We start from the raw sequence: 26,302 nt of genomic DNA on the forward strand, positions 1-26,302 counted from the left end.
TAATGTCTCTAATGACATTAATAAAACAAATCCTAAGGACATGAAATGCAGCAGGGAGGTCTGAAAATCTGACGAGGTAAAAGAAGAATAAGTACTGTAATTCACAGTATAAGAGTGAGAGCATCACATCAGCAGATGTTTTCTTGCAGCAACTGAAGAAAATCACCCTATACTGGAAATGGTGTCTCATTGCTACATAACTATTCTTCAGTCCATTCTCACAGGTCCGTGTTGGCTGGTTTGACGGTACGCAATGTTCAGGTCAAGAACATTTTTGACATTCAGTGGAGATGGAGCAGCACTGACAACTTCAGACGTCATCCAACAGCAGAGGAGGGAAATTGAGAATTATCACAAAAGGGACTATTTGCGACATTCTCGACCAAACCAGCATTTTCTTCCATTGAGTACCACATGGAAAAAAGGCACCAGCCAGTAAAGATAAAAATCACCATGCCCTTCCTCAGCAGTGTTTTCCCATGAGTGCTGTATGTCTCAACCACAGTGCAGCTTCACACTAATCCTCCCCTGGGCAGCAGCTGAACCCTTAGCACTCACTGAGCTTTACCCGCTGGACAATCCTGTCACAGTGCAGTACACATCCTCACCTGCTGTGCACTAAGGAAAAAGCACATGCCCTTTCCCCATGCTGCAACTGCACATAAGCAAACGACCATGATGTGCTTGTATTTTTATTTTTTTTTGTACTGAAATTATAAGTCAAGTAATCAATTGGTCTATCAAAAATGACTTTTTGAATATTCTGTTAATCACGAGTACATTTGCAAGCAAAAAAAAACAACTGACAACATTTGCTAGATATAATTATACAGTATTTTTCAATTTCACTTTGGTAATCTGAAGACATCATTTCTGGGCTCTGATTAAAATGCAATGGCATAAATAATTCACTAATAATTTATCTACATTATCTGCATTTGTCTACATTAAACATGAATACTAAATTAGTATACTGTGTTAATAAATAATAACTAATAACACATTAGTTATTCCAATCATTTTTATTGTGCAGTGAACCTGTTCAGTCTAACTGTACATTTTATGTAGGTTTCTTTCACTTATTCTGTGTTTTCTTTTCGTGCTTGTACAACATTTGTCATTTGTCCTTTCACCAGTAGGGCTGGGCGATATGGAGAAAATCAAATATCACAATATTTTTTACCAAATACCTCGATATCGATACCGCAACGATATTGTAGTGTTGACTATTGGTGCTTTCACAAAATATTTACACAATGAGATTTTTGATAAATAATCATCAGTAATGTGGATATAATGACTAAGTGTATAAAAGCCAATAGAACAGTTACAACAGCCTGGCAAGTTCAGAAATTGACTCACTTTACTGTAATGCAGCCTTTAAAACCAGGAAAAGACACCACTTATGCCATATTACGATAACCAAAATCTAAGACGATATCTAGTCTCATATCACGATATCGATATATTGCCCAGCTCTATTCCCCAGGTATCTACTCTCAAAAACGTCCTCATAATTATATTCTTTCAAGAATTCGAAATGAATCACCAAATTATTCCAGGCCTGATATTGTATGCTGCTGCTCATGAAAAAAAAGATGCAATTACCAGAGGCAGTGTGTGAGCTAATATGTGGGTCACAATTCTAGGACACGGGTGGAAAGGGCAATGCAGCTCTTTCTTTGTAACACTGTCTGAAGTTGAGATCGTAGGTTACATCTTTGATTAAATTCCTGGCTGTGGAAGTGGGCTGATTTTTTTACAGTGCCCTCAAAGAAACTTTTTGAGCCGATAACAAGAATATTATCATTGTAATGAATTCACAAGTGAGTGTTTATAGAACCGCAAACAGCCACTCTCTTATGCACAGACTCTTTTTCTGTGAACTCAAGTAGCCTTTCGCAAGCAGTCCATGGAAAAAATGACCTTATGTCTCCATTTCTATCGCTATTTCCTTTACTTGTTATGAAATGCTGCCGTCCATATTTCCAAAGCTTCCTCCTGAAAGCACACAAATCTCTCTCATTACATTCAGGTTTCTTTTTAAAGAGGAAAGCAGCTTGTAAAGAAAATAGCAGAATATTGAATTGCACTTTGACCAAATATCCATTTTGTCAAATTTTTTATCCATCCACAGAAACCAAAAATACAGGACTGTACATATTTTTCAATCCCAAAGGTGATTAACAGTTTAGTTGAACTACAAGACATAATATCAGCTGTAGATGGCCTCTTTTTCCACCTGAGGGCCTGTCAACTGAAAAAATGAGTTGACATATAATCAGAATATTTGCCTGACTAAGAAAGTGGGTGAATAACATCTACATTTCTAATGATGAAATGCCAGATCATTAGTTATCTGGATAAAAAAAAACTAATTAACACATTTGCTGAGTGTTGACCCACTGGGTTTATTCACTGTGATAATAATGACTCATGATTCATTCCCCCTGCTTAGGGGTCCTGGAGCAAACCCTTAAAATCACTTCCAGCTCTGTTAGAGACCCTGTCCTCTGTGGATGGAGGTACAGAATCTCCCTACAGATTTCCAAGCGCATCACACTTTCTTGTGTTCTTATGAGATACACATCATATCAACTAAATAATAACACTGCAGTAGATGAGACTTGAGCATCCAGGTTGTAGTATAGTGTGTTTTAGCTAAATGTAACTCATTCTATTGATGTTTTCTGGACCCAAGCTGAATATAAAAGCATCACAATGGTTGTGTGAGCTCTGACACTCCAGTTCAGTATCACAAGCCATGATTAGGTTTTGCCTCTTGCCATCACATTGAGATGACCACCATCAAAAAAGGAATGAGCAACCCAGTCTGGGAGTGCTCTTTTCAATTGAGCATCAGAGCTGACGTGCTCGTTTATGGTCTTAGGCTGTGTTGTGTTTTTTACTCTACAAAAACAAACTGCATTGTACCGTAATGCCCATGCAGCCAACACCCTGAGCTAAAGATCTGAATCACATGTAGGTCACACACAGGGGCCGGGCCCCATATTGTGAAACCCTTCTTTCTTTCTTTTTTCCTTCATCTGAAATACAAAGTGTAGCCACACCCGATTCTTAAAAGGGACCTTTTGTCTTAAAAGACAGATAAAAGCTCAAGTCATGTGAATCAGCTATATAAAATAGACAAAGGTCTCCCAAAAAAAAAAAAAAAAAAAAAGAAAAGACAGTGTAGCACTCAAACAGTGGCTGAATTAAATTCACCTGATAATTAATAAACCTCATTTGAAGTGAATTCCAGGTCATCGGTGTACATATTGCCTAAAGATCTTAGTGTACTACTGCAGCGTCTTTGAAAAGGTTTCACACATTACGTTCAAATGTTTGTCTCGCCCATTCGTTTCATGCCAAGAATATAAAGAGAAGAAGCAAATTCACATAATGTGATAAGTCTTAGAGCCCGAAGATGGGAACTTTTTTTTAAAGCCGCTAAATGTCTTAATCATGCCCTGGTGGATCTGAGCCTGAAGCTACTGAGGACAATGACTGTGTGCTTTGGAGCAAGAGATCAGCGACAGCAGCAAGGACGATGACGTCTGTAGCAGTTATATAACTGGAGCTGAACATTTTGTCTGTCATAGTAACAAGGTTAAAGAGGGTGGCATGAATACCAGTCATAGTCTCAAGAGTCATGTGCAACATAGTTTTACTGGCTGAGTTCAAAAGGAATGTCCATGTTTGATGTTAATAATCAGCACATCTGTCTCTTTAGGCACATCACTTCCCCCAGAGCTTCTAGTTCAAGGCACCCTAAAAAATTTGTAAAAAAAATATACAACAGGAGCTTAGGCAAGTGAAGTAGGAGGTTATTGGCTTTGTCAATTGCACAGATTTGACTCCTCAACGCGGATTAATTTTTCTTAGTCAGAGTGCGGCGTGTCCTTTGTTGAGTTTTAACTATACAGATGGATATAAAACTAAATATTAACAGAAACTTCATCAGAAACCTTTTTTTCTTACATTTTTTGGTTTTGTTTGTAAACCAGATCATCTACAAAACACAAACTGATTAGTACTAAAAACTACTTAAAGTCCCCCTCCACTATTGTTACTTCATTTGGATGTTTGATCTTCACTGTGCAGAATGATGTGTGCACAGTTTGACACTTAGAAGGCTGTTTTCATATTCATCACTTTCTGAGTTTAAGACATTTACGGATTGGAAGCCAATCATGGTCCAGTATTCAACTTCAAACTTGAAGCCTCAGTGAGTGCACATACAATGTACTTTTCAGTAATGTAGAAGACATCTTTTGTACAGCGGTTACATTTTTGAAATTAAAAAAATATTTGATTATTTATCAATTGTGAATTTTTCGATAGTTCACAACAATAACAATAATAAATGATCATATTGGCCAGGCGTCCGTGCTTACGCAAGGTAATGTAACCCCATTTGTACAGGTCCTATCCCCTGACCAATCGGCTATCCTAACCTTAACTACTCAAAGTCAAATGCCTAATCCCAACCAAGCTGCTTCGTAGGGCGGGTCTTGACGTGGCCATAGAGGGATTCATAAATTTGCGGCCTGGGCGGTAGAAATAGAGAGAAATGTGAGCAACAAAAAAAAGTGCTGGAGAGCCCCAACATGTAAACACATTGCGTTGCAGCGCGGCTCAATCAGTTGCGGCTCGGCTGCGGCTCATCAAGAGAGGCAGCATGTTCCCTATTTCATCATTTGCAGGTAGGATAGACAGCAATGAGTTCTTGATGACGGATGATCAGTTTATGGCAAGAAACCTGTAGCCAGTGAACTGCAACCAATGCCTTGTAGGGATTCAGCAAGTCCCCGCCCCCTCCGCTGTACTGCGCATGTGTGGGGACACGCCCAGAGACATCCCGATTTATAGATGAAACTATTTCACTGCTGCTCTGATGCCTCTGGTGTTTAGGCCAGGTATTTCATGTATATGGAATGACTTTGGAACTAACCTGGATAAATAAAAGCTTAACATTGGTTTCACATTGAGCTTTATGAAAGACAGTTATTATAAAAAAATAAAAATAAATAGCAAAACTCTGTGATAAAATCAAGTTTGTTTTTTTCCCCAAGGGAAACAGACAAGTTTAAAAACCAACAACACACCTATATATATATATATATATAAAGTTTCAGCAATAGCATTGCATTTTTATTTCTAAAAAGAGAAAAACAATGGTGTCAATATGAGTCAGTACACAAAGGGATAAAACCACTGATGTTTAAGGTTAACAGGGCTTAGTAATTAGCAACATGTGACATTAGTCAGCCGGTTGTCAGATTTCACTCCATTTCATGTGTTTTTAGATGAATCAACATGGGTTAACATTCAACATTCCCGCGCCGCTCTGTTTTCTTAAAGAGACAGAGGGTAGGAATTATCTCTTTGCTGTTGCACAGACCTACACCATTTGTGCATGCCCAGTCACACTAAGCGGCTCTAACAATATTACGACTAGCGTTCAGTTTAAGCTTGCAGGACATGGCCCAGTAACCTACTTTCCCCACAACACGCTCTGTAAGATCAGAGACAAGGTGGTTTGTCATCAGTTAACTAACCTTCGCCACAGCATAGTTTCAGCAAAGAGATGTAAAACACAGCACTCCTGACGCAAAAACAGAAGCATAGTTATGTCTCACAAAAGGGTAAATGTCCATTAGGCCTCTTGCTCAGTTTACTCTTAAAGGTGAAATTCAATGCTGTAAACGGATATTCTTTGCATGGTAACAGGCAGAAGAAGAGGAGAGACAAATATAGGGAGCAGGGACATGAAGAATAATGGCACAAAAACGAAGGGAAAGAGGAATAAAAATAGTCAGAGTTTGTTATACAGTGAGTATGGGGCAAATGAATTATGAAAATGATGAAAATGTTAAGTCACAGTAATGGGGTAATAAGTAGTAACTGTATCAATTATAGTTATAAAAAGGTGATAAAGTATGACCACTTAAGATATTCTGGACTGGACTGAATTTGTGGTTATAATAAACTGGTTGTTGCATCTTTTCAGTTTGTTTAGGCCTATATGGGATAAAGACAATTTATATGAAAATGCTAAATGAGTAAATGTGGTTTGGTAAAAGATTGATAATGTCTCCAGTTCCTTAATTTGTACCCCCTAATTATGAAACGTGTATTATTTTCACAAGGTGAGTGAGTGAGTGAGTGAGTGAGTGAATGAGTGAGTGAGACAGCTGTCAGCAGAAGGCAGCCATAGTACAGAAAGGATAGGGATTGTAATTGACTCCTGACCTCCTGTTTTCCATAAGGGGCGACCTTTTGCCATAATGTAATACACCAATTAATCTAGTCCACAATGTAAATTCAGGTTGTTGGATTCAGTGACGGAACTAAAACTTAGCTGAAGGGATAGATAGCATGAGTCATGAGGCTGGCCCAAATGTTTAGCAGCATGATGTAAAAAAGGAGCATATGGTGTAGTGAACACCCTAGTTCATTCAGTCCTGGAACAGCCCTGTCCTGTCCCACTCAGCTGTCAGCACACATACTCATCACTATTCATGTCTGCTGGGCCCAGCTCAGCACTGACGCAGGAAGCCTCAATGGGAGTATACGTAGATGAAGACACGGAACAATCATTTGGACCCTGACATAATTTGCACAATGGCTACTTTCATTTATAGCCAGGACATTTTTTGAATCAGGTCTCTCAAAAGTGACTGATCGACTTGGCATCATTAAGACAAGCGACACTTGAGCCCTGCCTTATCAAACTCCTGTGAATTTGGTGTATTTCCCAATCACATAATCTAGCATTCATTCTAGTCTAAGTAGCCTGTGTGTCTCTTAATACACAAATACAACATCTACCCTTTGAAATGTATGTCATTGTCATTTAGGCTAAAATTTCATTCTCCTCAAATCATACAATGTGTTATAATTCTTCAGATGTAATAATGTCTGTTTGCCCTAAACCAGGGGTCACCAACGCGGTGCCCGCGGGCACCAGGTAGCCCCCAAGGACCACATGAGTAGCCCTCAGGCCTGTTCTAAAAATGAAAATTGAATATTGATATTATCGGTTACCCACCTTGTTAAGTCATTGTTGATAATTATTGTGAGAAATCATTAACATGACCAGTGTCTTCACATAAATGAGTATCATTAATCATTAATAATCATATATAACTAAAGGCAAACTGAGCAAATTTGTTATTTCATAAGAGTGTATCAAACTGGTAGCCCTTCGTATGACTCAATACCCATAAAGTAGCTCTCAGTTTCAAAAAGGTTGGTGACCCCTGCCCTAAACCAACAGCTGGTGTCCAGGTAACGTTAGCTATGTCAACACATACAAAACTTAATTGGTTAGACAGCACTTAATTAATAGGATCCCTTCACACAATGTTAGTACCACAGTCATGTAAATGGATAAAACATGAAAAAGCCCTCACTGCCTCCATACTTTAGCTAATGTAAAACAAGACTTTTTAGGGAAAAAAAAGTGTTACATATTGTAAAGCCAAATAAGATAAGTAAAGACTTCAGGAAAGAGAAACCTATGAGCCTGGTTTACTTTCATACAAGACTTTCTAATTTTCCAACCGTTAATGTATACGTTAAACTAGATTTGTAACAACCGTGACGTTACAAGTAACGAAAAGAACACTGTGGACAGAACCGTCAGCACGTAACGTTACAAACACAAAGCTGGTAATGTACCTTATTCTGTGCGATAACAAGGGTCAGACGAATCCAAACGGAAGCATGTGGGGAAAGGGGCTTTAACCGACCAAAAGCCCCGACGTTCCAAAAAGTTGTCCAGAGAGAAAACTGCACCGGCGGCGGTGTATTGAGGACACAGCCTGCTGTTTAGGAGAAGATCCTCCTGATCCAGCCCACACACCTTAACCTTTAAATATTCTCATTTAACAGAGCGCTGATTAAAACATGTCCTGTTTTAGATGAAGACGAAAATGAAGGCTGAAAGAAGAGTTTTTCTGCAGCCAGAGTTCGTTCGTCCACACTTAAGAGTCCCGCCCCCTGGACTAACGAGTGAGCGCGCACAGGCGAGTGTTTAATGTGGTTGGGCTTTAAAAATAGGCTACCCTTTAAATGAATAGATAGTACATGACGATGATTGAATCGTCATGTAGGCTACTTTTTAAAGATCGGTTAAAAAAAAAAGCATGCATTTTAAAAAGCACTGAATATAGGCTACCGGTGTTCCATATATGTACAGTACACTGTACACTGCTGTGATTGGTGTGAGTCATGCCGTTTGCTCTCTGAGTCATACTTACAAAAGCTATTATATAGGCCTAGCTAATTATCACATGTTGGTCTACATGGGCTTGGGCTAATCAGATCAATTCTGACAATGTAAAGACAAATCAACAGATGCTGTAGCGCCCCCCTTTTGTCAATAAATGTAATTCAGTGATTGAGATTTTCAGATCCTTACCTTGTTATACCATGCTCCATACATTACACGTAAAACGTCCTGCATTATTTAGCCTAAGTAAAACTTTTATTAGCACAATGTACTTAAAGTAGGCCTACTTATGCAGAAAAATGCCACCGTGAAAGTTATATTGTCATATTACATTGCATATTGTAGCCTAACATTGTATAGCGTTGTAACTGGTTGAGGTGGAGGTAGTTTTTATATTGGGTAGTTTAATCTATAATATGCCTTATATGTTATAAATGCATGTGTTTTGTTGATACAAATTTTACAATTTGACATACATATAGCCTAGTCTGAAATGTAGAGTAGGAAAAAAAAGTAAATAAAATAAAGTAGCATATAACAGTAATATTCAAGCAACTTACCTCAAAACTGTACTAAAGTGCAGTGCATGATTAAGCCGGCCTACTTGGTTACTTTCCATCACTGGAGCGATTTAAAAAAAAAAAAAGTCAGCATTCAGCAATGAGCGGCCTAATTCCATTAACTTTAGTCATATCTTGAGCCAGACCTGAAAGAGCAGAACCCACTCAAATGCCAAATGATTTAACCACCAAATGAAAAAGCCCACATCTCTCAGGGTGAACACAATCATTTTGAAAAGAACAAGCAACCAGTTACCAGTCCAAATCAATTGTTCCACCCACCCTCAATATACACCTTTATAGCGTGGCTCAAGCTAGAAGAGTGATGTCCGACATGTTTCTTTGATTTCTCCATTGTTGCTGCCAAGATGACCTTTAAGTCTTCCACAGCGGTCTGGGTGAACGACGTTGAGCTCTGATTGTTGACATACCACACATACTCAATGAAAGATCAAATGTTGCGACTAAACAGCAACTCTGACATGCTAGAATTTAGTAGACAGGTTTTAGTGGTAAACTGCATGCGCTTTGAAATGTTTTGTTCTGTGTCAATGCTTCAAATTAGCTGTAGGGCTTCTGATTTTTATTGTACAATGAGTCAAATTGTGCATAAATGTTTCAAGCTAAGACGTATCTGCTCCTCACCTTTGTTTAAATTACATCAGCCTAAACAAACACTGCATGGCTTAGCATCAGAGTTCAATACCTGATGTACAATTAATCTAAAATGTAGAAGGTCCATAATGTTCAATTCCTCATAACTTACAACAGTAAAGGCAGTTATTGCAAGGGGGGGATTTGTTTCCTGCTGTTAAGCTTAATTTGGAAATGTATTATTTTCCCCTTTACAATATAACATGCACCAATTGGTTTCCATTAAGGTCAAGGAGGCCTCTTCCAAAATGTAACCCAGATGCTATCCTTAGAGTGACAGGATCCAAATCCTGCCCTATCATAAAAAAGGAATGCAGATTTTGTATAATAGAAAATGGCCACAATACAGTGTGTGACCAAATATGTAACTTTCAATAATTTCAACTTGATAAATATACTGTGTTGTCAGCAACATGTTTTAAAGATGACACTGGCCACTTATGAAAAGATTTTTATAAATATAAATACTTTACCTTTTTTGAATTTGAAAACCTGTAAATATTTATCTGACCGTTATATAGAAATATATTAACTAATTTCTGTCTGAAAGTTGTAAATTTGTATTTAAAAAATGTATTCATTTTCAACAAACCAATATTGCAATGTTTCACTGGAGGGCGCTAACACAAAGCACCAGGTGGTCAGGGAACAACTTGAGAAAGGAGGAGGCCATTCACTAGCCTGTTTTAGCTACACACGCCTAGCTACTGTTAGCTAGCCGGCGGCTAACGAGCAAGCTAAAACACCAGTTTGTTTTAATGTCGCCTGTCTTATCAAGTGATGGCAAGAGAACAGTGTTCACAAACCGAAGCTGGTGAGTGCTGAGCGTCCCTTTGATCCGCGACAAACATTTTGCATGCAAACAGTTTACAGTTGTGTGTCTGCTAGCGCGCTAAGTAACCGACTGCAACCGAAAGCTATATAGCTGACGCTAGCTCGGCTCAATAGCAACATTAGTTAGTACCAAGCTAATTCACCTCTCTTTCTTTTCAGAACTGTATTACCTCATTGCCAGATTTCTGCAGTCTGGACCTTGTAAAAAAGCATCACAGGTAAAAAGATATTAACTCGTACCGGTTGTTAAACGTCTAAAAGTATGTGGTGCTAACGCTAACTGTGTCTGTCTGTTGTTAGATTCTGGTTGAGGAGCTGGAGGAGTATGAGGTAGGTTCAGCTGGACCTTTCTGTTTTTATTCTCGTGTGTGGCTTCCGTACTGTTGCCTATCTGGCCGCTTTTGGGCAAATTTTCAGTAATTTGGGCTAGTGATCGATAAAGTAGCGTGTTGCCGAGCCGGGACGATCCTGGCAGTTTTGTGCCGTCTCTAACCGCTTGTCTTTTAACTTTAGTTGATCCCTCAACGATGGAGTTGGGACGGGGAGAAATACAAACGGACCTTCCAAGACTGGGTGAGTGTGAATTGTCATAATTAACTTTTTAATCAAATGAAGCGTATATATTCTATTTTAATCGTCAATTGCCTCTTTGCGGATGTGTTTAATTTTAATTAAATTAGCCACCCCAAATAGATGCGGTGGTAATGTGTTTATGTTTATTAGGACACATTTAAACATTTTGTATTAATATAGGCCCGTTGGTAAATAACTATATATAGGCTTTGCTATTGTGTGGGCTAGTAGGAGGAGAATAGAGACAAGGACAGGTAGTGATAGGCTGAGCCAGAGCCACAGGGCTGTCCGTCTTCTGTTGGAGCCAATAAAATCCCAAATGTATTTGCGAGTGAACCGGAAAAATCGTAAGAGACTCTTTTGATTGGCTGTGAGCTTCTTTGCCCCTCCTCTTTCTGTCTTTCTCCCTCCCTCTCTCTTGATTGTTTTTCAACTAGCTGCATTACAAAACCATGCTGCAAATCATGACAAGTATAAACAGGAAGTGAAAAAAATAAGTTAAAGTAATTTTTGAGGAATTTGATAGTTAGATGTGTATGTGTTGCTACACAGCTGTTTGCATTTTATCAAAAATGTATATTTATAGTGAATATAAAAATGTATTATGATTAACTTTAATTACAGAAAGATTGATTGGTGTGACATTTACACCAAAAGAGGCTACATATAGATGTGAAGCAACCAGAGGCTTAGTAGTATGTGAAAATGTGACAAGATTTTTGTATTTAAATTGTTCTGATCGGTACACATCATGGTCTCAAATTTTCTTATCGGTCAGTTTAAATAATTGTGGGGCTGTCTTGTTTTAATCTGTTCACCAAAGCTGGAGTTTTATTTAATTACTTCAAACTTTTTTTGTTAGAGAATGTACCAGAGATGGTAATGTTTTGTTAATATAGGGCTACTTATATATTTGTTGTATTACTTTGTAATAGCTGTCTGTGACTCCTGCAGGTGATTTTGAATCAGCACATTCCTGCAGACTATCTGCTCCGTGTTTGTCAGCGGATAGGCCCGCTTATAGAGAAGGAGATCCCACCTAGTGTTCCTGGAGTCCAAACACTTCTGGGGCTGGGAAGGCAGTCATTGCTTCGTTCCACCAAAAGTGAGCATTTCTCTCCCATCCATGTTTTTAACTTCGCCAAGGAGGCTATTTCTTTCTTATTTCTTCTAAGAGTGTACATGTCAATACTTTCGTAATTTTTTTTGCGTGGTTTGTTGGCGATAGATCTGTTTCCAAATCAATAATCATGTTCATCATTTCTCACGTTTGTTTTTTGAATCGCTACCTGTATAATTTAGGTTGTAGCCACAAAGTATGCAGTGGCTCAGCTGTTGCTGCACTTCACCGAGGGCGTCCACCAGAACCTCCAGTCAGCAATGGACATCCTCCCAATGTCGGTGTGTGAAACAGTTTTATTTATTTATTTATACCCATTAAGAGGACCCAAAGCCCTGAGACCAATTAAGTTAAGTCTGCTTTAGCAGTCTGTTGCTTCCACTGATCATTGTTGTGTTTCTTTATATCAAGTGTCCATCATGGGTGCTCGCCAGGCCACAGGCGCTGCTCGTTTCAGCCAGACCTTGCCGTCTTCCTCCTACCAACACATGAAGATACACAAACGTATCCTTGGCCACCTTTCTTCAGTCTACTGTGTAGCCTTTGACCGCACCGGCCGTCGGATATTCACGGTGAGTGAGGATTTCTGGTTCAGATGATTATTGCAACACAACTTCATCTGTAGTGTCTCACTAGCAAACTATTTGCAAAAGTTGCAAAGATAAAATGGGATAAGAAAGATTCCAGATTATAGGTTGTATCGGAAAATACATTTTATCTCCATATGATAAATTCATTTTTAGAATCTTATTTTAGAAACGCATTCCAGATTTGTGCATAGCTAGAGAGGTGACAAAATTGGCCAACTGAGGGATGTTTGCAACCACAAAATCTTTTCTTTTTTTACTGATTTACCTATTAAAGCAAGACACCTGGGGGCTGATGCTGTGTCACCACATCAGCATGTATTACGCATCTGAGTAGCTTAGCTGCGGTTAAGAACAGGCTCAGCTAAACCAGAACCTGTTGGGGCTGCGTAATAATTTGATTTGATCAGAGTCTACTACCTTGGTGGTGAAACTGATAACTGTCAAAATAGGCACAGGTTCAGCTGAATTGCATCGGATGTATTATGACGTTACCTTATAAGGTTGATTTTTAGAGAAGCAAACTACTATGGAGAGAATAAAAAAAATACCATTGGTTTAATATACAGTGTATGTTTTATCAGTTATAAACTAGTTTCACTTCTGATTGTCACAAAAATACATTTAGTTAAATAGAATTAAGTGGACACAAATGATGCTCACAATAACTCATACTATTGTTTTAGGGTTCTGATGACTGCCTGGTAAAAATCTGGGCCACGGATGACGGCCGGCTCCTATCAACACTTCGCGGCCACTCAGCGGAGATCTGTGACATGGCTGTTAACCACGAGAACACCCTCATTGCCTCAGCAAGCTGCGACAAAACCATCAGAGTGTGGTGCCTGCGAACCTGTGCACCCATCACCGTTCTGCAGGCCCACGGTGCCTCCATCACATCCATACAGGTGAGACCGATGCATTTTTTGAATATAACTCAAACAAATGTTTATTTTAATTTAATGTAAGTTTTCACTTTAGGTCCCAAAGACTAACCTTATCGCCTAGATGTTCTAGATGTCAACTCCTCTGCTGCTGTAGTATCGTGGTAAATGTTGACTAACCAACACTGACTTTCTATCCCCTCAGTTTTGTCCTGCTGTCAAAGGGACAACGCGGTACCTGGCCTCCACCGGTGCAGACGGCATGGTGTGTTTCTGGAAGTGGCACTCGCACAGCATGAAATTCCAGTAAGTGTTTTGAAAGATCAACTGTTTTGGTTCTACAATATTAGCTTTAGTAAAGTTGCTCTTTTTCATGGACATAATTGTGATTCTTCTCCTTTTCTCAGTGATCAACCAGTTAAGTTTGTTGAGCGGTCACGTCCAGGAGTACAGGTCTCCACTTCCTCTTTCAGCAGTGGTAAGTGTGTTTCCCTGCCTGCTAACATTTCCATTTTCCATATGTATTGTCCTAAGCTGCTGTGAAGCAGCAAACCAAACCCAGACAACTTATTTTTAAATTTTTTGTTGTTGTTGCAAAAACATTATTTAAAGGTGCTCTAAGCAATGTTGGGTGATGTCACTTCTTGTTGAGTGTGTGTAATATATATATTTATTCATATTCTATGTTTACTGTTAATAGGTGGTATGTTCATGGCCACCGGTGGCACTGATCATTTGATCAGAGTCTACTACCTTGGTGGTGAAACTCCTGTGAAGGTCTCTGAGATGGATGCACACACGGTAAGAAACAAAATGCAGAAGCTGCATCATATCTGTTCCACTCTGTTTAACTTTATTTAAACAAGGTCTCTTTAACTTTAATACATGTCTTCTTTTCCTGTTTCAGGATAAAGTTGTAGTTGTGCAGTTTAGCAACAACAGTGACAGGTGAGTGTGTTGCTGAGATCATGGACTTCAAACTGTTTTTTTTTTTTTTTTTGTGGTTTTCGAGCCTCTGACTCTGTGTATATGTGTCCAGCCTAAGGTTTGTGAGTGGCAGTCGCGACGGCACAGCCAGGATCTGGCATTACCAGCAACAAGAGTGGAAGAGCGTCACTTTAGACATTGCTGCCAGGCTGCCTGGGTAAGAACGAGAACAGTTTTACAGGGTTTCATGGTCCCTGTTTTTGTTTCCTTTCGACTTAATGTTTCATGTCTGATGTTATCTTTTCCTCCAGGAGTACTGTCGCCAATGGGGATGATAAAACCAAGCTGGTGGTTACCATGGTGGCTTGGGACCGTGCAGATAGCACCGTCATCACAGCAGTGTCAAACTACCTGCTCAAAGTGTGGAGCACAACCACTGGACAGCTGCTGCATATTTTATCTGTGAGTGGCTGAAGCAGACATTTCTACTGTGCAACAATGAATAAACCCGCTGCTTTTGACCAACTGACGGTCCCGAATGTTTGTGATCTCTCTGTTCAAGGGTCATGATGATGAGGTGTTTGTGCTGGAGGCACACCCGTTTGACTCCCGCATCATGCTTTCTGCCGGGCATGATGGCAACATTTACATGTGGGACCTGGCCAAAGGAGCCAAGATCCGCAACTTCTTCAACATGGTAATTGATCGACAATGAGAATCACCCACCAGTAGAGTTTTTCTATCGTTGAGTTCATATTAAAAATGTTTGTTTCCAGATTGAAGGGCAAGGCCACGGTGCTATTTTTGACTGCAAGTTCTCAGCTGACGGACAGCATTTTGCCTGCACCGACTCACACGGCCATTTGCTCATCTTTGGCTTCGGCTGCAGTAGACCATATGAGAAGGTAACGGCACATGAATAGTTGTTAAAACACCTTTCCCCCTTACTATCGCTCTATCATTTTCTATTTTTATATATTTTAAAGGAACAACATTAGGGAAGTTGGACAGCATGTTGGATTTGTGGTTACACATACTGTTCTTTAATCATAACACCTGAATTTAAGCCAAAGTGTCACCAAGGATTTGAAATCTGAAATATTGTAGGAAAGGCAGCTAATAATCACGAAGAAGGTTTGTGTTCTGGTACCTCGTGAAGGGGGATAAGCAAGCAGCAGATGTAACTCTTTTTTTTTCTTTTCTTTCAATTATCAACACAAGTGTACTCTTGATTCTCTCCAGATTCCTGACCAGATGTTCTTCCACACGGACTACCGACCTCTTATTCGTGACTCTAATAACTACGTGCTGGACGAGCAGACGCAGCAAGCCCCACACCTCATGCCTCCACCCTTCCTGGTGGATGTTGATGGAAATCCTCACCCTCCTCACTACCAGCGCCTGGTGCCAGGAAGAGAGAGCTGCAAGGAGGATCAGCTAATACCCCAGCTAGGATACATGGCTAACAGTAAAACCTGCTCCCTCATTACTCCTACCATTCAGAATGCTTGCAAAGTTTTAACTCAGGAAGTGTAACTGACAGTTTGACTCAAGATCTGCCATTTTGCTGCTTAGGTGATGGGGAGTTGGTTGAGCAGGTGCTTGGCCAGCAAACGGCAGAAAACAGAGAAAGCCTATTGGACAATCTCATCAGACAGTTGCAGAATGAGCAGGACCAGCGTCAGAACGAAGCAGAGCCGGCTGAAGAGGAAGAGGGTATGTTTTACTTTACAATTTGTCAGCAAATTTGAATGGATTTTGGGTTTCTGTGTTCAGTGTGCCTTAAATTATGCCTGTTAAAGTCTGAGATCTAGTGTAAAGCTGTGAGCATTGTGTGGACACTAGACTTTTAATAGTTAACTTCTTTTTACAAAAATGCCATATTTTCCAAGGTAACATAGTATTAACAAACAAATCTCTTCCTATTTGTAGCGGGAGGTGAAGGAGAGGTGGAGGCCTCCTCCTCGGCTGCTGAGTCACGCAGAATTAGGCAGGTGGACGGGGTGTGGCAGATGCAGCATAATGCCCTGCGTAGTCAGGTGGCTACCGAGAGGGACCTGCTGGCCTGGAGCCGCAGAGTGATGGTCAATGAAGTGCCACAAGGGATATCCAGGTGAGAGAATTTTGTAAGATGTAAGGACACCACAAAGAGCAGATTCCATTTCTTTTCATATGAATGTTTTTTGTGTACATTTCATGATGAAAATTATTATTTTTTTTATTAGAGTTTCGGAGGAGTGCAGAAAAGCCAAAGGTGACATGGAATGTTCTCTATACAATGCAGAGAGGAGGAAAAAACCAGTAACATGCACACCCAAGGTACGCTACTCTTCACTTCACAGTTGTTTTCACGAGTAAAAAAAAAGAAAAGAAAAATACTATCATTCCTGCTCTACTTATTTTCCACCCTCCTTCCACACTTTGTAGAACGATCTATTGACTTCACGCCTGCGCTCCCTGCGGCCGACCAAGAAAAAGCAGCAGCGCCACGCCTATCAGACCCGCTCAGCTCAAGTCCGCCGTCCTGGGACCAGGAGTCGAAATTCCACTAACCGACGTAACTCTGACAGCCAGATAGACTCTGACAGTGATGGAAATGTAAGTTCCGTTCCTTCTACTCTACGTATCCAAACATGACATGGTGCTGTGGAGCCCTGCCTGTTAACTACCATTCATCATAGTAAAGGTGCTTATTGTGTTTTTGTTGACAGGCAGCAGCAGAGGTGGAGCAAAGCGAAGCCTCCTCCGATGGTGAAGCTCAGTGGCAGAGCGAGAGCAGCTCCAGGTGAATATCTTTGACTGAGCAGTGTTTATCAGGATGTAAGTATAATCGCCCAACTAACATCACCCTTCTTTCATTCTCAGTGACTCCTCCAGTGAATATTCTGATTGGACAGCCGACGCTGGGATCAACCTCCAGCCGCCGAAGCGACCAACCAGGAGGCCCGTCCAGCCCCAAGGTTACAGCAGCTCTGAGGAGGAAGAAGGCGATGGCAAGGCAAAGGAGGCCAAGAAGAGGGACAACGAGAAGAGGAAGAAGCCCAAGGAGACCAAACAGGTACGCTAACATGATCCGCTGCTCCTGTACTCTCAGTGAAAACATGTCTCTTTACCACACGGTGCAGGAGAAATTCTGTACTTGAACTTTTTTCTATTCTAATTATATATACCTAGAAACCCACGTCCTCTCTGGCTGGACTTGATGCGGAGGAGTGGCTGCCACCATCATGGATAATGGAGACTGTCCCTCACCGCTCTCCTTTTGTTCCACAGATGGGAGATGAGGTAGGGAGTGCCACTCTCATATCAAACAGAAAGAAAGACTGTTACATTACATGCATTTTGACCATGGTTCTCATGTCCTCCTCCAGCTCATCTACTTCAAACAGGGCCATCAGGCCTACGTCCGGGCTGTCCGCAGGGCCAAGGCCTACAGCATTAACCCTCAGAAACAGCCGTGGAACAGACTCGACCTCAGGGTGAGGCATAGTTTTACTTAAAAGCTAGTGTTGTGTACAGGGCAAGCCCTAATATGCTCCATTAGACAATCTGTTCAGAGAGTCTGAAAACAGCAGCCAATTGTTGTAACTTTTGGATTCTGGCAATCTGATGGCCAGGCCCACTTTCCGCTGCAGTTGGCCATGTTGAAAAATTGGCATTGGAATGGGCTGATTAAGTTAGTTTTAACATGGCATGTTAATGCATGTCCTTGCACAATCATTGCAGTGTGGTATAAAAAGAAAATCTATTAGGCGTGTCAAGAAAAAAGTTACACCCCTCTTAGTGTAGCCATGACTTTTTTCTTTTTTGAGAAGTTCTATTTGTCATCATCTTCATCAGAGTCTTACCTTTTGTCGATTGCCTTCTGCCCCTTCAGGACCAGGAATCTGTGAAGGTGGTTGGAATTAAATATGAAGTGGGACCTCCCACCCTCTGCTGCCTAAAACTGGCTTTCTTGGACCCAGTCTCAGGGAAGATGACCAAGGACTCTTTCTCCTTAAAGTAAGCATTCATATACAGTACAAGATAACAAAATGTTGAAGCATGTGCATTTAATTTCATCTTTCATTTCCACACTCTACAGGTACCATGACATGCCTGATGTCATAGATTTTCTGGTACTGCAGCAGTTTTACAACGAGGCTAAAGAGCACAACTGGCAGCCAGGTGAGTATTTTGAAGTGATGTGCTTACTATTCATGTTCATGGTTGTGGAGAGTGTACTGTCCTTCACTTATGTTTGATCCTGTCTTCACTTTGCTCTCTTCAGGTATGAGGTTCCGCAGCATCATTGATGACGCCTGGTGGTTCGGCTCTGTGGAGGACCAGCAGCCTCTGCAGCCGGAGTATCCAGACAGCCTGTTCCAGTGCTATGCAGTAAAGTGCGTCTGTATTTCTGCAGTGTTTTTAGCCGATGGAGGAGTAGTCTACTCCAACATAATGCATCAACAGTGCTCTCCGTTAATATAATGTTCTTCTTCGCTGACCCTATGTCACGATTCATTAAAGTTCAATCAAATAAGTGATTGTAATCTCGCACACAGTGTGGTTTACTAACTAATTACTGTTTCATCAGGTGGGATAATGGTGAGCGAGAGAAAATGAGTCCCTGGGACATGGAGCCTATACCTGAAGAAGGTCAGTGATATTATTAATGAGTATTCCACCTGGTTATAAACCTGTGCATGTTTTAATGTGATGACAAAATGTAAAAAGATTTTACAACATTTAAAACACAATTGTACACCATTAAAAATTGCAGATGAATATACATACTGTATAATATACCATTTCCATTCAAATTGGACAATATATTAATGTCATGGGATTTTACTCCAAAAATAGGATTTCATTGTGATACATTTCCTCTCACTCATTTATTTTGAAATAAATTGAGGTCCGTTTTAAAGTTTTATCTTTCAATAATGGAGCATTATGGCCAACAACAGTGTCAGGGAATCAGGGCGATGTACCAAAACAAACAAAGAAAAGATTCTTTCCTTGGCCTTAGTACAAATCACCATGAGTTAAAGCAGAGAACCTGTTCAAAAAAGACATTGTGCTGTGAGAATAAGTTTAAATTTTAAGTAAATAATGCAAGAATAGATCATACATCTTTAAAATGCTGCTATATATAAAAGTAAACTGTGTCCGTATAGACCAAATTAAATATCCATGACACAAAATACAATACAAATTTTGTACCAACAAAAGAAATATAAGCGAATATAAAACAAAATGATGTGTCCTTTCCTTTCCATAAAGATGGCCATTTGTTTTCCAGACAAAAAGGCGTATTATTTTTGCTTTAAGAGACCGTTAACATTTGGGAACTAAACTATCCCGAAATACTTGATTTTTGAAATCATTACACAAACAAGTTTTCCATTTATATTTTAAATGTACCAGGCTGCCAATTCCATAAAATCAGTGCAGATTTAATCTGCCATTTTATTTCAGTAGCCGAATGGTGGAAATGAACAACCATTTTCTTTCTAAAACATGGACATGCTTTTTTGTTACATTCTAGGCTTGAGATCAATCTAAGATGTTTTTATTATAAAAATAAAATATACCCTTGTGAACTAGAATATGTTAGATGTATAGTATCGTGATAATTATTATTAGGTAATTATCTATAATAAAATAGTAGTTCTAATCAATTAACTGAATACCTTTTCATTTTCTGACACATTTTGTGGTTCCAACAGCGGCTTTGCCTGAACAAGTGGGTGATGGCGTGGAGGTGGCCGAGGAGGAGCTAAAGGCTCTGCTTTACACGCCTCAGGAAGGAGAATGGGGGGCTCACACACGAGATGAAGACTGTGAGAGAGTCCTCCATGGCATCGATCAGCTTCTAACACTGGGTAGGCCACCAATGACAGTTTGTTTGCCAGGGGGGAAAAAGTCTGAGCTCGTTCATGTCTGCCATGTTTGATCTCACTCCTGGTTATCCACAGATGTAGCCAAGGCATTCGCGTCACCAGTAAATCTGCGGGACTACCCTCTGTACTGCACCGCGGTGGCTTACCCTACTGACCTCAGCACTATCCGCAAACGAGTGGAGAACCACTTCTACAGGTGAAGCAACACACTTAACCTCACACATTTTTTATCCTCGCCATGAGTCCAAAGACATGATGACAAAGGGTTGACATTTGAGCTTGAAGTGTGGATGTTCTTCTCTGCTGCAGGCGGATCTCTGCGTTAATGTGGGAGGTGCGCTACATAGAACACAATGCCCGCACTTTCAACGAACCCCAGAGCCCCATCGTAGCAACTGCCAAGGTGGTGACTGACGTTCTCCTTCACTACATCGGGTAAAACTTCACACCGTTCATGTTATAGCAACCTCATTGATACCGGGGGAAACGGTGATGAATATTTCTACACACGTGTCTGATGCCTTAGCCCTGTGTCTCCCTCAGGGACCAGAGCTGCACGGACATCTTGGATCTGTATCACAAACTGAAGTCTGAGATCAGCAGTGGAGAAGAAGCTGAGGTGAGAGAGTTGGGTTGTGTTAAGTGTTTGTTTTTTTTACATCAAGGCAACAGCTTTTTCTTAGGATGCCTGTTTTTGCTGTAAATAGTCATTCGGGTTTCTATGTGTTCCTCTGCAGGCTGAGTTGGATGTGGACTCTGACACTCCAGGCACATCTACAGGACATCGGGTAAGAGGGACCAGAGTCCAGTGTCCCACAACAATCCATCTTAGACTCTCACAAACGTAAAATCATCTGCAGTAGCTCCAGTCTTAGTTAATTTTTATTTTCTCTCCGCCAGGGAGCCGACCTGAATTCCAAGAAGCGAGGTGTGGTTTTGGATGTGAAATTCTGGCGAGGTCAATGCAAAGAGCTGCTGCGTCGTATGATCGTATCGCCAGATTCAGAGCCGTTCAGGCGGCCAGTGGACCTCTTTGAGTATCCGGTAAAACAATGTGAAACAATTTGCAGTTATAAGGCCACTGAAATCCCATTAGAAATGCATGCCAAGGGTGTATGAGTAAAAGCAGATCATAAAACGAACCTCTGTGTACATTACCATTTCTACTCTCTACCTTGTTTTTTTCAGGACTATCGAAACATCATTGACATGCCCATGGATCTGGCTACAGTGTCGGAGACGCTGGTTGCAGGGAATTATGAAAGCCCGATGGAGTTTGCCAAAGACGTGCGCCTCATTTTCAGCAACTCCAAAGCATACACGCCTAACAAGAAATCACAGGTGAAGTACAATCACTGGGATTGAACAAGTACTGCAACTATTTCTGCGTAATGTCTGACAAAGCGGTAGTCTAATACAGAGATATTCAACAGGGGGTCCGTGACCCCTAGGGGGTACTCGGAGTAATTCTATTTCAAATATGTCTGAAAATATAAATAATATGAATACAACCTATTAATAGCAAAAATAAATTGGCATATTTGTGGGGAAAGAAAACCCATTTAATTTACACATTGAAGATAAGCTTACTATAAGTATGGTAGCCATACAGTTAAGCTTAAGGATTCACTGTGCCTTCCACATGTATGTTTAACATTTAAACATGATATAAATAATATATATCCATTCATTTTTATCCATCCGGCCCAGTTTAACATGCAACTTAATTTTATACAATATATTTACAGTATTAAGGGGGTCCCTACTCTCTCACTTTCAGTTAAGGGGTCCTTGACCTAAAAAATGTTGAAGATCCCAGGTCTAATAGATTCATCTGACTTATTTGTTTTATGTCCAGATCTACACCATGACCCTCAGCCTGTCGGCCTTCTTTGAAAACAACATCATCTCCATCATCTCGGACCACAAGTCTGCCATTCAGAATGAACGGCGGACTCGTCAGAGACTCAGTTACAGGAACAGAATGCACAACGGAGGCAGCTCCCCGCCTATCAGTCCATCCCCCAGGTGCTGAGCCTCATTCACAAACTTACCACTCAACAGTGCTCATTAGCAGATGATCTTTTTCATTCCAGTGTACACAGGGTGCCTGCAGCTCCTGAAATTATCTTAAATGTGCTGTTTTAAACTCAAAGGCCTGTTTTACACTTAACATGCAGCTTTAGAAAGTCCTAGTCTACCTGGTCTAAAAAGCTATTTCAAAGCTTTACATTGCCTGCTGTTATATAATGTAGTTAATTATTCTGAAATGTTGCTTCTTTTCTCTGTTCCCATATGTCCAGCCCTAAAGGGAAGCACAAGTCAGGAAAGGTGTCAAAGCCAAAAAAATCCTGGACCTCTACGAAGTATCGTTCTCAGAGATCCCATCAGGGTATGACTGCAGTATTGTATGTTGTTGGTAGCAGTGTTTGGGAAGTAGGGGTGGGAATCTCTTGGCACCTCACGATTTGATTAGATTCCGATTCAGAGTTCAACTATTCGATTCTAAACCGATTATCGATGCATCTCAATGCAACAATTTGTATATGTACATTTCCATGCGTGATTTTTAAAATATACATATAAATCTGAGTTTGCTAATCACTTCCTAGACAAAGCAGCTAGACAAAGCATAGATTTTGACATATATTTGTCACACACAAGTTTTAATGGAATGTTTTGTCTACTGACTTTTTTATTTTGTAGTCATTCCATTCTTAAGCCTTAAACATGCTTGTGAAAGTCACCTTCTCTCCCAGTAATCTTCCATGTCAGAGGCTCGGTCATGTTTAAAGGTGGAGAATTTGCTTCTCAGAACATGAAACATGAGGTGGTCAGATGTAATGTGATAAAGTAGATGAAAAGCATATATGTGTTTTGCATATATTTATATTTTTTTCCTTTTGGCCATTTTTGTGTGTTTTTTTTTTTTTTTTTTTGTCCATTAACCCATCCTCTTTCAGTCACTCTGTTTTCTGATTTTTACTTAGTAACTTTTAAATAAAAATCAACACATAAAAAAAAAAGAAAATATATATATATATCTATTTTTTAAAATCGATTATTAACTTATCTGAATCGAGAATCGAATCGTTCTAGAGAGAATCACGATGCATCTAAGAATCGATTATTTTTCCCAACCCTATGGGGAAGTAAAACAATCATTACTCTTCCAAAATTGTTACGGCATTAATTCAGTCATTACCTTGTAGGGTTTGCTGCTGTGGACAGCTGATTTGTCTACAGATAATGTTGTAGCAAACAGTATGTAAATGAGCAAGGCCTCTCATTGTGTTATTACTGAAGATCAGATGTAATTCATTATACTACCGATGTACTGTGAAAAGTAATATGAATACAGTCCTGATTAGTAATTAGCCGTGTGTTGTTGCTTTAGCTCAGCAAAGCAGCAGTGTAGCAGAGGAGGAGGAGGAGGAGGAGGACATGCAGCCTTCTTCCCCAAGTTCAGGGTCGAGCAGCAGCAGCAGCGAGCGCAGAAACCAGGGGCCACATCGTGTGACCCGCAGCCAAGCTACTCCAGTGAAGAAGTCAGGTATGACAAGCAGCACATTCTAACCGAATTGTATCGACATCTTTCATTTTAATGTGACTTTAAAGTTACGGTGCAGCAGTGAACCACCGTCCTCTTGTGTCGCATCAGGGCACCAGCGCAACCTGCATCTAAGTAACGGCTCCAGACAGCGCCACGAGCGAGAAGCGCCGCAGTCTGAAGATGATGATGATGAGAAGGCGGAGTCCGGGTCCCACAGGTCCTCGTCGGAGTCATCCTCCACCTCATCATCGTCCTCTTCCTCGTCATCGTCGGACAGCGAGAACAGCTCCGAGTCTGAGATGGAGAAGTACGTGGAAGGGGGGGATCACGACTACAGCAAAGCTCCCTGCCTGTCCGTACGCCTCTCGGCTAAGGGTAAGCTGGCGGCCTCAGGGAAAAGGAGACACAAAGGAGGAGAGGACACGGCCCAGACAGCTAAAAGGGCACGAGTGCAGCTGCCGGTAGAGGAGGAGGATGATGACGAGGAGGAGGATGAGGATGAAGAAGAAGAAGAGGAAGAGGAGGAGGAGGAGGAGCAGCAGCAACCATTGGATGCAAGACATGAAGAGGATGAGGGAGAGCAGCAGCAGCAGCAGGAGGAGGAGGAGGATGAAGAGGAGGAGCCCGAGGAGGAGGAGGAGGAACCCGAGGAGGAGGAGGAGGAGGAGGAGGACGATGAAGACAACTCGGTCGAGACAGGGGCTACAGCGGCGACAGCAGCAGCAGCAGCAGCAGCTAGCAGTCTGAGAGGAAGCCAGTGCAAGTCTCGACGGGTCAACACACGCAACCAGGGCCGCAGGACAGTTCTGTACGGGGACGAGTCGGAGGATGATGGCCATGGGTCGAAGGAAGACCCCCTCAACCTGGGCATGTCCCGCTCAGGACGGGTACGCCGCATGACTGAGAAAGCCCGCGTCAGCCACCTCATGGGCTGGGGTCACTGACACGTCGGCCCTTTTCAAACCTCAATAAAAGAAAACTGTTTAACATGAGTAATACTTCAGGGATTTTTTTCTTTCTTTTTGTACAAGTGTATATATAATATATATATATATGATTTTTCTTTTTATCTGAGACTGCTTATGGCTCTCAAACTGATAACTGGTGCTCATGATGTTATGCCAGGGAATTGCCTTCCCTGGTCGACAGAGCCACTGTTCAACACGGGCCCTCTCCAACTGGACTAACTCACCTCGGCCTTACTGCTCGCTGGAGGAGCCTTTAAGACGCCGCGCTGCTCTCCTCCTCCTCTTCCTCCTCCCTCTGTGCGTTTCACGTCCAGTACTAAACACTATTCCCCTCGGTCTCCTCTCGTCCCTCCCATTACTTTTCTAACTTGTGCTCACCAAAGAAGGATGCGGCGATGCCAAAAAATGGTGCTCATGTTTTACTTCTCTGTTTTTCTTTTTTGTTTTTTTCTCAGCAAGTAATTTAACAAAACTTGTCATGCTCGTGGTCACTAGTTCAGTCACGACCAGCGTGAACCATGTGCAGTATCACTGGAGGTCACTGATGTCAGCTCTTTTGGTACTTGGTTTTTCCTCACAACCACAAGCCTTAGTTTTCAGAACTCACATCATTCAGATTTAGTTCTATCTGTGACTCAAGTGTAGTTTGGGCACTAGCAATACTTAGGGAACAGAGCGACTTGGGTCAGAATACAGTACCATAGTAATATCCCAGCTCTTACAACCCTTGTCGGACAGCTTGCTGTCCTTGGCCTGTGAATGTTACATGTTTTCCCTGCTTCCTTTTCATTGGTTTTGACTGTTTTTCGGCTCTTTTGATTGTGTTATTTGGTGCTTTTTTTTTTTTTTGTTTTTTTGCTTTGTTTTTTTTCTCAAGGGTAGAAGTAATTTTCTGGGGTAAAAAAGCCACTGTATCCTGTTTGTATTTGTACTGTCGTACTCCCTGGTGGATCCATTCATGGTTGCTTCCATCACACCTTTTCTATCCAGTATGTGCAAAGGCAAGGGGTCCCTGGCAAACTCTCTTCCACAGAGATATTTATTTTTCCATTGTATTATACCAAGGTTACTTTAACTATTTCGTACGAGGAAGAGGACATATTTGCACATTTATCTACTCCACGTGGCAGCTGAGTAATAAAGATATTAGAGTAAGAGGAATGATTTTTTTTGTGTAAGAATGTTTAAACTGTGCCAGCAGTAGTTTGTAGTTTAGTTTGACAAGTAAAACATGATATAACTAAACCTATTTCAACCTGTGTTTGATGAAGCTGAAGCTCTCATCTGATTGGCAATCTTAATCATGCATTCTTTTGGCCCAAAGCAAAGGTAGCAACCATGGATACTTACATACTTTGTTAGTATGTTGTGCCATTTATTCCACCCCCCCCCTTGTTTCTAACCATCTATGGACAGTGTTCTAGATCGTCTGCACATATTACTGCTTTTTTCCAGGATATACTACAATCAGGTGTTACGGTGGTGTCAGAATCACTGTGTGTAGTTTTTCTGCCTAGT

The 26,302-nt window shown here is 40.9% G+C and overlaps 2 protein-coding genes across 5 annotated transcripts in view; one reads left to right on the forward strand and one right to left on the reverse strand.

Annotated features, from left to right (window-relative positions):
• The window catches only part of npas2 (neuronal PAS domain protein 2), a 39,823-nt gene extending 31,820 nt beyond the window's left edge, over positions 1-8,003 (reverse strand). For all 4 annotated transcript variants that reach the window (XM_028596511.1, XM_028596510.1, XM_028596512.1 and 1 more), the window contains exon 1: positions 7,687-8,003. The gene's annotated coding sequence lies outside the window, so the exon portion shown is untranslated. The remainder of the gene's footprint in view (positions 1-7,686) is intronic.
• A 2,096-nt stretch (positions 8,004-10,099) lies between these two features.
• Positions 10,100-26,143, forward strand: brwd3 (bromodomain and WD repeat domain containing 3). Its single transcript, XM_028596507.1, has 40 exons — positions 10,100-10,267; positions 10,447-10,505; positions 10,588-10,617; positions 10,801-10,860; positions 11,815-11,965; positions 12,163-12,261; positions 12,392-12,552; positions 13,254-13,475; positions 13,657-13,757; positions 13,859-13,929; positions 14,152-14,252; positions 14,359-14,399; positions 14,491-14,595; positions 14,690-14,840; positions 14,941-15,075; positions 15,155-15,283; positions 15,621-15,846; positions 15,954-16,094; positions 16,311-16,491; positions 16,604-16,697; positions 16,806-16,976; positions 17,090-17,163; positions 17,244-17,436; positions 17,553-17,663; positions 17,750-17,857; positions 18,256-18,380; positions 18,463-18,545; positions 18,649-18,760; positions 18,955-19,016; positions 20,090-20,245; positions 20,339-20,459; positions 20,573-20,698; positions 20,807-20,882; positions 21,001-21,051; positions 21,164-21,307; positions 21,452-21,604; positions 22,122-22,291; positions 22,567-22,655; positions 23,661-23,816; positions 23,925-26,143. Exons 1-40 carry the CDS (start codon positions 10,234-10,236, stop codon positions 24,758-24,760), a joined length of 5,409 nt encoding a protein of 1,802 aa, XP_028452308.1. The 5' UTR covers positions 10,100-10,233; the 3' UTR covers positions 24,761-26,143.
• The last annotated feature ends 159 nt before the right edge of the window (positions 26,144-26,302 follow it).

This window comes from Perca flavescens, chromosome 13, assembly GCF_004354835.1.
Source record: "Perca flavescens isolate YP-PL-M2 chromosome 13, PFLA_1.0, whole genome shotgun sequence".
Classification (NCBI taxonomy): Eukaryota; Metazoa; Chordata; class Actinopteri; order Perciformes; family Percidae; genus Perca; species Perca flavescens.

What these genes read in the sequence shown, in the direction of transcription:
- brwd3 (XM_028596507.1), top strand. Translation starts at nt 10,234, where the DNA reads ATGGCAAGAGAACAGTGTTCACAAACCGAAGCTG. An exon ending in TGGACCTCTTTGAGTATCCG is followed by an intron (nt 21,308 to 21,451) that starts GTAAAACAATGT and finishes TGTTTTTTTCAG; the next exon opens with GACTATCGAAACATCATTGA. An exon ending in CGCCTAACAAGAAATCACAG is followed by an intron (nt 21,605 to 22,121) that starts GTGAAGTACAAT and finishes TTTTATGTCCAG; the next exon opens with ATCTACACCATGACCCTCAG.